Genomic DNA, 14,406 nt, shown 5'->3' with positions numbered 1-14,406 from the left:
CAGAGCGGCTGGTCCCGTGAGCCATGGCCGCTGAGCCTGCGCGACCGGAGCCTGTGCTCCGCAACGGGAGAGGCCACAACAGTGAGAGGCCCGCGTATCGCAAAAAAAAAAAAAAGCAAACTAATTTCCAAGAACATTAATGTCAAGTAAATATAAAACGGACAAGTATGCTACATTTGATATTAGTTATGTAATAGTGTTTTTACTGTGGCAAACTAGAATACATTAATGCCCTTGTGAGTTTTGGTTTATTTAATAAATCTTGGTTTTTAAAACAATTTTATGTTGTGACAAAATACTCAATAGATGAACACAGAAAACTAAAACAGCAGTTATTGTACTTTAGTAAAATTTAAAATTCAATGAATTTATGCAAATACCCACAACCCTTTCTTTCCTGAAATTGCAAGAATAAGATTAAGATAATGAAAACTTCTATTAGAATTAATGACTGTAATTTAAATTGGAATTGAACAAGAAATTAAATACATCTTTCAAGTTAAAAAAAATACTAGCATGTTTATTGGTTATTTGTAATTCAAACCAGGGCACAATTGCAATCCACTGATTTGCAGTACTAGCTAGAACATTTAAGCCTGAAGGTGTTGTTTTATTAAGAGTTAACAGACAGGCAAAGTTATGTTAAAGTCTTAAAATTTTCACTTATTCTGATTTATGTTTTAACCATTCTAAATTTAGGGGGAGGGGCACATTTTATTAGAAAAATCTCTATAACGTGCCTACTAGTGATTATCCAGTAGCATGTAATTCACAAAAAATCCACATGAGGCACCTGTATTCAACAAGTTATGCTTTACAGTAACTATCTACATAGGTTCTTAATGAGTGCTCTTCAAAAATTAGTCCAAATAAATTTATATCTGGTTTAAAAAATTAAAATTTATTTTTCAAAATCAGAGTGAGATGAAGTTATATAAGAAATGCTGATTTAAGATGCATCTTTAAATATCTTAATTTTATTCCTATTAATAAAAATGTAAATTCAACATTAAATATAATGAGAAGATAATGGTTCTCATTAAGCTAACGGGCTTTTTTTTTCATTTTATCCTCTATATTAACAAATAAAGGGCATTTTCTTCTCACAACAGAAAAATACATTTAAATTTCTTATATGAACTTTATTTTCTTTACTTTTTTAAGAGGAAAAATGTAAGGCATTTTTTCAATTTCATTCTACCATGCATTCCAAAATATATGGTGTTCCTTTTTTTTTTTTTTTTTTTTTTGCGGTACGTGGGCCTCTCACTGTTGCGGCCTCTCCCGTTGCGGAGCACAGGCTCCGGATGTGCAGGCTCAGCGGCCATGGCTCACGGGACCAGCCGCTCTGCGGCATGTGAGATCTTCCCAGACCGTGGCACGAACCCGTGTCCCCTGCATCAGCAGGCGGACTCTCAACCGCCACAAGGGAAACCCATATGGTGTTCTTTTAAAAACACCAAAATGAAGAAACAATTAGAAAATCTGTATGAAAGAAAATACTTAAGAAAAGGGGTATGTTTTAATTTTTTAAGAAGTTTGCCTATTGTGTTGGCCTATGAAATGACATCAGCAAATAATATTTATAGCATAAACACGGAAGTGTTATAGATTCACTGAAATTATTAACATTTCTTAACGAAATGAATCTACACCATGATTTAGATCATTGAATTGGCTAGACAGCAACACAACTATGAAAAATGGACAAAGCAACCCTACTTACACTGTATTCTGGCACACAGTATACAACTTGTCTCTGAAGTATCCATTAGGGCATTATAAGGGACTTTACGTGCATCGTCATTTAGGAAAGCAGAGTTGTCGACAGACCAGTAATCTGTGAATAAATTTATTTATTCCTTTACTCAACAAATATTTCCTAAGTGCCTACTTTTCACCAGATACTTTTTTATGCACTGTTATGCAAAAAGATGGGTTCCCTGCCCTCATCAAATAATCATACAAATAAAGGTAAAAAATAAAACTGGCAAATGGAACAAAGAAGATATACACGGTACCAAGAGAGTGCATAACTGAGAATCTGATGTGATTTGGGGATTCAGGAAGGCTTTTCTGAGGCAGAGGAAGGAAGGCTTGAGATCTGAAGGATGAGCAGGATTTAACTGGGTGAAGAAAAAGTGCAAATGCTCAAGGACTGGGTAAACAGGACTGAAAGAAAGCCCGAGTAGCTAGTGCTAGCAATGAGGTTTACCTCACAGGCAACAGCCAAACCTTCCAGGGTCTTACAGGCCATTTTAAGGACTTTATCATAAAAACAGTGAGAAACCATTAAATTTTTTAAGCTGATGGGGAAGATAGGATTAGATGGGAATCATTCTCAAGAAGTTCATCCTGACTACAGGTTTATGGATCAAACAAAGTAAGATGTTGTAATTATCATGACCTTGACTGAAAAGATAATATTTTATCCTTTGCAAGAGGAGAAAAAGAGGAAGCAGAGTACATAAGTTTTACCTTTTCTAAACCCAACCACCACTTCGCAAACTTTTCCACTGATGTATCCATAATTGCTGACAAGAGTGTACTCATAACCCTGGGAGGTCTGGGAAACGCAGCTTTAAACAGCCTGCTGCAAGGCTAAAATTCCTGTTAAGCCTCTGGTCTCATCTCTAAAATCATGCCAATTTTGCTTTCTATACCATGAATATAATATCTATGTTTATTTTAATATAAAAATATTTTAAAATACTTAGCAAAAATCAACTTTTTGGCTTTTGATCATTTGGCTTTCACAACCACAGAAATGTACCATTTTGGGTAGCACAGGCCTATGCTATGCATGAAAACTGAATTCACTCACTGAATGCTATTCAAAACAATGAGCCTATTCTTCAGCCAGACACTAATCCATGACAAACTCATAAACATAAAGCTTTAGACTCCATTTTGTTTTTCAAATTACTTACCCTCCCTTTCCCCCACCTTTAAATTAGTACTGATGATCCATCCTTCTAGGACTCTTTATAGAAGCTAATGCTTCATCTTTCACAATAAGCCTTGTGTGTGAAGGAAGTAACATAGAAAGCTAAAAGTCATTAAGAAAATGTTAGGTCCTAATCTGAGGTCACTCTGCTATGAATGAAAATGATAATTTATCATTGCTTTAAGAACAACATCAACATTTAAAAGCCAATCTGCATGCTTCATGTAAGAATTTGGATCAGTAAAATTCTAAATATCCAACAACATAATGTTAATGATGTAATTAATCTTCAAAATAACTCATTTTAACATTATTTCCAAATTATTCCCGAGAAATAGAAATGGGCTTATTTTTGGCAGCCAAAGTTTTATAATGTGGTATTTATTTAAACTCAGGACATGATGAGAGTTTTATTGCCTTTGTGAAATGCAGATTTGTTCTTATACTTTTGTGCCACCTACTCATGCTCCTCCCTCACTTTCCCTGTACTGCCTACCTTTCTCTTTCAACCAGACAAACGTAGACTCAACCCCTCTGGTTAATCGCCCCATCTCAACTCTAGAGTCTCTTGCTGTGCTTCTACATTTAGAATACATCCCTCTTAGAATATACCTTAATTAAATAAACTGCTTAAACAGTTGCTCAAACCTTCCCCATGGATTCCTTCCTGACTTACTAAAATCATCATCTTCTCTTTCCATTGGTGCTTGTATACATATGCAAACTCTTAAAATTTACCAAATGTACTAGTTGGTACCTGTCTCTGTCTTGGCATAGGTTTGCCAATGTCACTGCCATCCCTTACAGAGACTAATTTCTCCAAAGCAGGGAATTATTTAAATTCATCCATCAAAGCACCTTCCATGCTGAAGTACTAAGTAAATATCTAAGAACTAGAATACATCTACATAAATATCCTCTTTTTTTTCCTACTATGCACTACATCATGTGTGTTACCTTAAGGAGCAAATGTTAATGACACTACAAACAAAACGTTTCTTGTGAACTAAACTCTACATATCAAAAAGGTAAATTTCCTCTTTGTATAAAATGACAAGAATTCCTGTTCCAAAAATGTCAAATCCAAAGCAGGTGATTGTTGGTTACTATCTAGTCATGCTGCAATTGAGAAAAAACCTAATTTTTCAAAAAGAGGTAATAGCACCAATTTAAACATTTAGCATATATTTTTTTCCCCTTACGGTGTATACTTCTCAAGTTCCTGCCACAAAATTATTTCTGATCTCTCTCTCAAAACAGTTTCACTCAAAATTTTGACATTTTCCTTCACCTGATTAAGATAAATTTCAACTTCAGCTCTGGGTCCTATGAGGGGGAAAAAAATTACTAAAGGGCATTGTACCTGTCAAAACTGCTTTCCGTTATCGGACACATTTTCCTTTACAGCATGTAAACTTTTATACTAAATAGACCTTATTTCATCACTGCATTTTCTTCTTTTTAGGGTTGTATGCAAAACGTTGGGTTTATCTTTGTTTTTTAATACCTAAAATAATGTATTTCATTTTCTGTCCTCATGAAGGCTGAGTCATCAGGACAGAAATTAGAAGTCAGTGAATGCTTCTTAAAGAAAATGGTTTATAGTAAACAGGAAAGACCAGAGCAGTTAATTGTGGGATGGCTTCAGAGGCTACCTTAAAAATTTAGACGATTTTAGGAATCATAATAACATAAGAGTGCATGGAGCTAAGTCACAGAGACCATAAGAGAAGATCAGCAAAGCAGGGCCTGTCAGTTGACTCTGAAAACAATAATCCATTTTATTTGATCCAGAAAGGGATTAAAGATCACTGGAAAAAATGTCAGAAAGGGAGCTGGCCCCGGAAAATAACTTTATCTTAGTCATCTGGATATTTTGAAAGAATTTCAAAAGGCAGAAAAGGTGTGAGAAAAAAACTGGAATTATTGGGTGTGACATGGACAAGGAAAATTAATGATAAAATTAATAATAGGGGCCCAAACGTGTTCAAAGGTTTTTGTTATATTTCAGAAGGCAAAAAAAGTAGACTCAAGCAACTGCAGATTATGAAATATTTCCAGGCCCTGCAAGTGAACAGACAGGAGCTGAGAAATAATGTATTTTAGAGTAACAGACTGAGCAAAAATTAGAAATAGTTATTGGCCTACTTTTCTACCTATAGCTTTTCCCAATAACTGCTTTGCTTTTATTCACTGTAAAAAGGTTTATGTTTTAAAATTTTGTCAAAACTACAGGAGGACTGAATGTAATTTCCAACTGAAAAAGGTTAGTTGCAAGCACTAAATGATGAGTGTTTGATTTTCTCAAAAAATATTTTTATAAAATCAATTTTTAAAATTAATTTTGAAGGCTATGAGACATTTCTAAATAGCCTGAAGTACTATCAGGATAATGTGGGATATAAATGCTTATTCTACTGACTCATGAGGAGTTCATATATTTACTGGAACTAACATTGACACTGTGTCACATCAAATTTTTATTGTCAGGAGAAAATTCAGTAAGTATTGGATTTCACAAAGAGTGGAGTTGGGGGTGAGAAAAAAAAAGGAAGTATTTCCTTATAGCGTTTTTTTTAATAATAATTAACATAAATTTAATACTTATGTGTCCCTCAAATATATTTTAATAAAAAGTAATAAATTAAAGTGAATTGCAGTGTATATATGGTCCTTCATAATTAATCTTGAATATATTCTACCAAAGCTTAATAATCTTGTCAGCCAGGGGTTTTTCCCTTCATTTCCCTCTCTGCTGACTGAGTTTCTATTGCACTTCTATAAATTGTCTGGAAGCATTAAACATATGGCCATGCTATTCTTATATGCTTAATGGTTCCTTTTCTGTTCAGTGAAGAAAAAAATACCCTAGAAAGAGCATAAAGCATATACCTTACTAAAGAGAGTTATAACAATCTACGATTGTGACTGGGTGAAAGCATATGCCATATATATGCTTTAAATGTTAAGGATGATGAAACTGTCACATTAGGAGCATGTTTTAAAGAACTCCCACAATGCTGCAGTTGTTCAAAAGTCCTGTTCATCCTTTGGTACTGCCTTTATAACACTATACATTATACAACACTAAATGAGGTTTGGCCATTCCAAAGCTACAGCCTAAATTAATTGACTTTTAAACATTAGTGCATCTGAAGAAAGGGTGAAAAGTATTTTTTAAGTGTATTTTGTAAAGTTTATTTGGGGAAAAGGGTGGGGGGGATTAATTAAGCTAATAGTGTACGTTACCTGAATTAAGTTAATTAATTTGAGGAAATGTCTGTTTCATCTTAGTATTTTTTTAAACTTTATTTTCTGATAATATCTCAAATCAAATTTATATGAAGATTATGGAAATTTCAGCAGTAAGCAGTTTGGGACTTGAAATATACAGATAATGACATGAGTTATTCTCTTCCAGTCTAATGTATACAAAGATACACAAATTCTGTCTTTTCAAATAGCTCTAAGATGCATCACCAACAGGTATGAAAATAAGTTATTCAACTTAAATATAACAATCACTTAAAATCACAGCTAATGATGTAAGCCCAACTCCAAAGAAGCTGCATTTTAGGCTGGAGAGATTTTTAAAGGACTAGTGTACTGAGAAACTAAAAATGTGTGTCAGAATATGTACATCATATGTTCTACGTGCTTCAGTGGACCTAAAGTGTAGAGAGTGGGGAAAGTGCAAGAATGTACTGGGAGGGTGGGAGGTGAAGAAGATGGAGTATGCAGCACTCACTACAAGCATCATGGGAATTTGTGAGAGGTAGTCTCTGAAGGTAATCTGACTCCCATGGAGCCAAGATAGCTTTTCTTTGAGTATTTCAGTAACAAGACTCAAATTGAAGTAATCTTTTAGGCAAATTCAAAGAAAGGGTTTTAATTAAGCATTCTTGCTTTTCGCATGTGCTCTGGCTCTTTCTTCCATGACTGAGAAACACAGAAGTTAGATGTTTGTCTGCATCTGACAATCCGAAGGGGGGAAAAATTGGTGGGAAGCTAGGAGAGCGGAATTTCAGAAGCAATATGAAAACAGAAGAAGAAACAGAAAAAAATAATGAGCCACTGCAGGACTTTGTCTTAGTCATGGCACCCATGGCACCTTAGCACAATGCACCGCACACAGGGAGGCAGTCGATAAATAATGAATTCGATTTAATTCAGTACACTCTCATTTGTACTGCGCTTTGCAGTTACAAAGCACTTTCCACATATTAGAAAAGAAAAACGAAATAAAGGAAGAATAAAGGGGCAAGTAAGGGAATAAAAGGAAAGCAAATGGATAAAGGAAAATCCACAAGACAAGCAAGAGGCTGAAAAGGCTCGGGGGAAAAAGAAAAAAATTGAGTTTCCCTCTGCGCTCTCAATCAGTTCCACTCACCCTACTTTCGTTCTAAAGTACCTGGAGCTTAGAAAGTCTGACTGCTAAGCAAGCCCTAAGAAGGGGCTCCCTCATCTTTGGAACTGCATTTGCAAATGATAAGCCTTTGGTCCCTGACTAGTCTGCCCAGAGTTTGTGCCTAGGAATAACCACGAGCAAAACTCTTAACATCTCCCAAGTGTGGCGAGGAATCCCTTTTTGTCCATCCCCTCCATCCCCTGTCAGCATTCCCCAAATCTTAGGAATCTTGGGGATGGGAGGGGGCGCAGTGGTCGTGAGGAGAGGGTCCTCTAACTCAGACAACAGAGGGAGATAGTGAGGCAGGAAAGCCCAGGGACAGAGAAAAAGCCCACGTTTGAGATTAAGAGGGCGAATGTCTTTAAGTATGCTTATTAGAAACTGCCCAGGGGAAAAAAGGGGACAGACTTCAAGATGGAATAAATGAGGGGGCACTTGAATGTGATCACTTTACACCTGGGGTCGAGCCCCCAGTAAAAAGCCTTAAGATTCACAGCCTCAAGCGGCCAGAAGAGGAGGAGGCAAAGGACGCGGGGGGATGCACAGGAGGGAGCCACAGATACCAGCGCAGATGCTGTCCCAGGGGAAGCATGTTTTCCTCTCCCCCAAAGCAGCGCATCCCCCGAGCATCCTCAGCCCAACCTGGGGAAGAGGGAGCTCTCCGGACCCAAACCCCGGCGGCCGCGTCCTGACACCATTATGTGGGCTTAAAAGTTGCAGGGAGAGTTGGCGCAAGAAAAGGCACTTGGCAGGGGCGGCCGCCAAGGGGGCGTCAGGATTCCCAGGAACAAAGGGGCCGGGGAACGGACGACCGTCCCTGGGGGCTCCTCCCTGAGGGGAGAAGGCAGGGTCGACACGTCCTCCCGGCCTGGGGGGCACCAAGGGGAGCTAGGAGCCGGAAAGACTGACAGGGATTCCGCCGTCCGGCTCCCAGCCTCCCATCGGGTCGCCCCGGCCACCCCCGCGCTCTCCGCACCCCTCTTCGGCTGGGAAGCCACTGGCTGGAGACAATAGGAGACCAGGATCCCGAGCCCCAGTCAGCCCTGGAGGTCCCCCGCTGCCCACGGCGCCCCACGATCAGCAGGCTGCAGCCCCGAGGGCGGGCTCGGCCGCGGCGGGCGCCCCTTCCCTCCCACGCGCCGGGACCCCGAGCCCCAGGGCCGCCTCGCCCTCCGCACAGCGGGCATTACCTTTCATCCAGTCCACTACTTGACTCGGAGACCATTTGCTCACCGGTTCCATGATCAGAGCCATGAGCACAGGGTCGGTTCCGCGCGGGGCGCGGAGCTCGGAGCTCAGACACAAAACGAACTCAGCAGCCCGAGCCGCCCTCAGGTGGGGTCCCTCGCTGGCCGCTGCCTCGCTGGGCGGGCGGCGCGGAGAAAGCGGCTTTTGTGTGTCGAGTCTCGCGGCTGCAGCGGTGGGAGCGGCGACGGGGAGGGAAAGGCGCCGGGGTCGCGGCTCCGCGCCGGGTCTGCTCGCTCCCCTCTGAGGCGGCGGCTGCTGCCGTGGCTCCGCAACTCCGCTCGGGTCTCCGTCCCTCCGGGGCTTCAGTTCATGGCTTGCACTGCCGAGGGTCGCAGCGCTAAGGGAAGGAGCTGCCGCCACACGCCCGCAGCCAACTTGCCCGTTCGCCTCGTGCGCGAGAGTGAAGCCCCCGGCACGACCAGCAGCCCGGCGGAAATGACGAGGGGCCTCCTGCCACCCAAAATATCTCTCCGCAGCCCTCGGGTGCGGGGCGCGCGTACCACGAGCCCCCCGCCCGCTCGCTGCCGCGCGGTCCCGCCCCCGGGGCCGACGGCAGCCGCGCCAGGCGCGTGCGCGTGCGCGCGCCGGCACGAGGCACGAGGCCCGGTCCCGGGGTCCGCCTGTCAGTCAGGCAGGTGCGGGCGGCTAGTAGCGTCGCGTTCCCGCCCCGCGGGCCGCCCCGGGACGGAGGCGGGCGAGGAGCGCGTGCGCGGCGGCGGCGGCCGTGGCGGCGGCCCGGGTTCCAGCCTCGGGTCGGTCGGTCAGCCAGCCAGTCAGTCAGTCAGTCAGGTGCCGGCGGCGGGAGCGCGGCTCCGAAGGGCCTCTGAGCGGACGTGGCGGCGGCGGGACGGGCTGCCCACCAGTTGAGCGCCGACTGCTGAGGCGGCTGAGGAGGTACCTGCGGCCCCGCCGCCGAGGGGTGGGGGACGCCGCTGAGTTCGGGGGTTACAGCGGGAGCCCGGGCTTTCCTCGCTCCCGCCCTCCCCGCTGCTGAGTGGGCTCCTGAGGTGATTCCCGAGCCCCGCGCACGCCCGCGGAGACGGAGGCGTGGAATGCCGCGGACGGGGACCGGGCTCCGCCAGCCAGAAACGCAGCGATGACGAGGCAGGAGGGCCGGTGCTGTCGGACCGCCCCCAGTGCTGCACCGGCCCTGGGAAATCAGGCGCGGAGCCTGGAGCCTTCGTGCGCCGGCCGTGGCGATTCCGAGGGAGGTTCGGCCCCACGTGCCTTTTGAAGGGCTTGGTGTCTGGTTTTCGGCCAACTCCTCCGACGCTCAGAGCACCCAGTGCCCATTTTAGAGGATGTCCTTTTGTTTTCAGATATTCTTGTATAAGAACTGAAGGGTAACACTGGGCTTGAAAATGAGTGACAAAGTGTAAACAACATGGTTCTTCAAAACTCCTGTTCTTCCGAAATCTTACACAGGCTCCTGTGCAGTCCTTAGTAAAACAGACAGTTTGCCTAATGAGGCTCGATTTAAACGACAAATAATTCATCCTAGAATGTTTGGACGCAAATTCTCTGCCACCGTCGTAGATGTTTTCTCTTTGTCATTCTTAAATAGCTCCACTGAGTAAAAGAGAAACTCATTTTATTTCTACAGCCATTGCAATAATGGCAATAGGTTTTGCCAGTTCTTGCAGTAACCCATTTTCTCTAGTTCAATTGCATGAGATGCAGAACTGCCACTTTTGTCAACTAACATGAGTTGACATCACCCCCACCTGCCCCCGCCCCGCCCACAAAGAGCTGAAACCACAGTAAAAATATTTTTGATCTTTTCAGGCTAGTGATACACAACAAGTAAAACTTAAGATGGCCTGTCTCTAGGCTTGTTATTTATTTTTCTAATAATACAAACTTAAAAGTATATCAGAGATCTTGGAAACAAATGTAGAAGATTATCTAGACAAGTCTACACTCAGACGGTACAGGTATAGCACTTTCCTTTCATAATCCAGACCGTGGTTGTGATTTACAGTTTTTTTCTTGGCTGACCAGGTGTGAAAGGTATTGTATTTTGAAGTGCCTACATTCCAGTGTTCTCGGAACATTGCATCAATATTTCTAGAAAAGATCATTTCCAGCATCAGTACTTTATGGAGTAGCTTTATGTTCAGAAACGTAATGGAATGGATGCATTGTGAATCATTAGAGGTTACAGTAACAGGGAGATGTTAAAAGTCATTTGATCAAAATAATACTGCTAATAATAACAATGAACATTTATTGAGCACTGTGCTAAGTACTTTACATATATTTTATCCTCAAAACAGCTCTATCATTAGCCACGTTTTACAGATGAGAAACTCTTGGTTATCACATTCACTTCCTATCCCCAGAGCCTATTACACATAGTTCAATAAATGTTGAATAAATTAATGAATAAAGCTTACAGAGTTTAAGTAATTTGTCTGAGGCCATGACGCATGATTGTAGTACCGAGTTAAGGTGATTCCAGAATATGACTTTTAAAACTAGTAAAACGGTTTGTATCAGTGTCCCCAAGTGAACAGTACTTTGGAAGGGGAAGGTCTATTGAATGTTAACTGAATATGTCTCATCAGAAAGTTAACTACAAAGGAGGCTAAGAGTCACCATGAGTGTTCCTGCACGGTACCAACTGTGAGAATATAGGAAGTGAAGAAATTTGGCTGAAACACCAAACAGTATATCCTGACTGTGCTTGTATGACAAGCAACCAGACTACATCATATTGCAAGCAAGCTTAAAGTGAGATATTGTTTGCATAATAAATGGAGTATCAAAACAAATGCCAAACACCAGGATGCAGTAAAAATAAAAGATACATATTTCATGAAAGACCAGTACCAAAGAAAATGGAAAAAAAGGTCCTAGAGAAAGAGGATTTTGAGAAATAACAACACAGAATTAAGTTGTACATGTTCTCCTCCTATATATGTTACAGTAAGGAATTTATTTAATATAATCACCTGAGATAACTATTAGAAAAGTAATTGTAAAAACTAGGAATGACTGAGCCAAAATGTGAGTGTGGGGTTATACTATCTAATAGCATTCACCAAGGCCTTAGGTATTTTTCCCAAGTCCTCCTCCCTGAGGTTTCCCCTACAAAACATACAAAACATCAAAAATTTGCCTTAGATTTTGACAGCATAATAGGCATTAATTATTTCACTTAGTTTGTTAAGAACACAACTGACTTCACTCAGATAGTCTTGATTTGGGGAGAAGAAAAATAAAATGATTAAATCATCTTTGCCTTCACTCTTTTATTCTTAACTCCAAATGACTCAGCTAAATCTTTCCTGCATTTTTCTTTCCACAACTTTTCAAATAAACTAGCTTTTATATTTTTTGCCTATTATTCACAATGTTAATGTCTTGCCCCATTTTTGTTAGTATAACGTTATTACATACAAACTTCAACCTCTTAGTTTTGCCTTCTCTTAATGAACAAATCTCAAAGATTAGGGGAAAAGGTATGTTATCATAAACTACATATCCAAACATTGCACTAAATGATATGTGACACATACTTCAACAGTCTAGATATAAAAGCCAAACTGATTCTTTGGAAGGAGACTTGGATTCTTTTTGGAAGCAGGCAAAGGAGAAATATTAAACTGATTAATTGGAGACATAGAACTTCTGAGATGTTTGCAACCATATCAGAATAAACCACTTTAACGAGCCACAGCTGCTGAGCCTGCATGCTACAACTACTGAAGCCCGCGTGCCTAGAGCCCGTGCTCTGTAGCAAGAGAAGCCACTGCAATGAGAAGCCCGCGCACCGCAACGAAGAGTAGCCCACGCTTGCCGCAACTAGAGAAAGCCCACCCGCAGCAATGAAGACCCAACATGGCCAATTAATTAATTACTTTTAAAAAATAAAAAATAAACCACTTTAAATCATTTAATCCAATTGTTATAGTTTTGTCTTTTTTGTCTTTTAGACCCTCTAGAGTTCAATAAAAAATTAAAGTCTCTTGACCAAAATATTTTCAGTTAAGATTTTGTATATGTAATGAGTCTAAGTACTTCAGATATGAAATTTACAAAGGTTCTCTGACTAGAATCTAGGTGCTCAGTGGATCTGACTCTTAGGGATGAGGGCAGATGGGGGAGGAGCCTAAAGCCTTTGTCTCTTTGGGGCCAAAGACAGGAGTAAATAGTGTGAATGTTTCTTCTGGAGCTGCAAGTTAAAGATTTCTAACCTCCACATTTCTAACCTAGGTTATTTTTATAGGGGCCTTAATCTTCACTTCCTATTCTTCTGCTAAGAAGCTTGCTCAGCATCAGACCTCAGACTTGCTAGGCAAGACATATTTTAATGTTTTTTAGTTATTTAACATTTAGACAAAATGTCTTGTAGAGCCCTTTCTGGTGGTTTTCCCAGTTTGCTTAGATTGTGTTTTTGCTATAGCTCTCTGTTTAATGTTTAGATTTCTTGCCTTTTTAATGATTAATATATTATCATAATTTTTTGTCTCTCTTTTATCTTTCATTTTTGAATGATTAGTGAGAAGTGACAACACAGAACAGCTGTGTGGGTCGTCCCTGTCCTAAAAGAGAGGAAGGGATGGGAGCCCTCTTTTTTCCACTTAGTTTTGCCCAAACCTTTCCTATAATTCTAAAAGCAGGTGTTCTGTGCTGGCCCAGTTGTATACCTTGATCAGAAAAATTAGCTAGGCAATCCTGATGAGACTAGTAGTGATTAAACAAGATACAAGTTATTCTCAGGAACAATATATAAAACTTGCTCCAGAGAAAGTTAAGCAAAATTTCTGGAACAATGTTTTTATTTTCTTGTAGTATAATTCAACTAATAGCTATGAGTAAAGAACTAAAGCCTCATAGCAATATGTCTATGCCTCCAGTAGTCAGAGAAGCAAGTAGGAAGAGATCTTTAACTGTAAATGGGCCTTCAAGTGTGCTTCTCTGGGCCAAACCTCCCTTTAGATTATCAGGGAGAAGCACCCTGAGACTATAATTAAATTAGTAGAATCCTTTCTTTGCTGTTCTGCCTCAAGGGTAAATTGTATTAAATCAAGCCATGTCCTTTCCAGACCAAGATTCACAGCAGTCATCTCTGAGTGAAGAAAAATTGGCTGGAGTTGAAGTTATCCCAATAGGGTTTTTTTAGGGCTCTTTCCAGGTATTCCCTGCTGTTAGATTTTTATTAATCACAATCTAATAAAAATCCCAGAGCCCACCTAAGATTAGGAAACCTAGTTTTCTTAACTAGCCCTAGCCCATCAGGGAAGTTTCTGGTGCACTTAGCAGCCATTAATGAAAAACATATAAACTTATTGTTAAATAAACATTTTTTGAACACTACCAATGTGGTGGCCCAAGTTGTATCCTTTAATGAGAAAAATGAGCTTGATTTTGTGAATGCAAAGATGACCAAGATGCTCATAGACTGGTAGGGGAAACAGAAACAATCACAATTAATTTAATAGGATAATGTGATAAGTGCAATGATAGATGTGCCCTGTACTATGCACAGAATGGTACCTAACAACTGGGAGGAAGACTATATGTGTGAGCAGTTATAGAGCACTATGTAGAGGTGCCTGGATGGCTGGAGTTGAAAAGCAAAGCAAGAGGTAATGGGAGATGAGGTGGGAGGGGTGGGCAATAGCCAGATCAGGGGGAAAAATTCAAACTAAAAGGTAAACTAAAAAGATAGAACCATATAAGGATTTTAAGCAATAAAGTGACTTGGTCATATTTATATATTTATTTTTACATTGACTGGCAGCCATGGAGAGCACAGATTTGAGAGGGACAAGATGGAGGGAGAAGTCAGTTTGAA

General features: G+C 41.1%; 1 protein-coding gene across 4 annotated transcripts in view; it reads right to left on the bottom strand.

Annotated features, from left to right (window-relative positions):
• Positions 1-8,609, bottom strand: part of CNKSR2 (connector enhancer of kinase suppressor of Ras 2) — a gene marked incomplete at both ends in the record, with an annotated part of 259,781 nt that extends 251,172 nt beyond the window's left edge. For all 4 annotated transcript variants that reach the window (XM_079727709.1, XM_079727710.1, XM_079727711.1 and 1 more), the window contains one exon: positions 8,546-8,609. In XM_079727709.1, the coding sequence (XP_079583835.1) occupies positions 8,546-8,609 (64 nt within the window). The remainder of the gene's footprint in view (positions 1-8,545) is intronic.
• Positions 8,610-14,406: the final 5,797 nt, after the last annotated feature.

The sequence above is a fragment of the Hyperoodon ampullatus genome (genome assembly GCF_949752795.1).
Source record: "Hyperoodon ampullatus genome assembly, chromosome: X".
Taxonomy (NCBI): Eukaryota; Metazoa; Chordata; class Mammalia; order Artiodactyla; family Ziphiidae; genus Hyperoodon; species Hyperoodon ampullatus.
The sequence above is the reverse complement of the archived record's forward strand: the minus strand, read 5'-3'. Positions and strand labels throughout refer to the sequence as shown.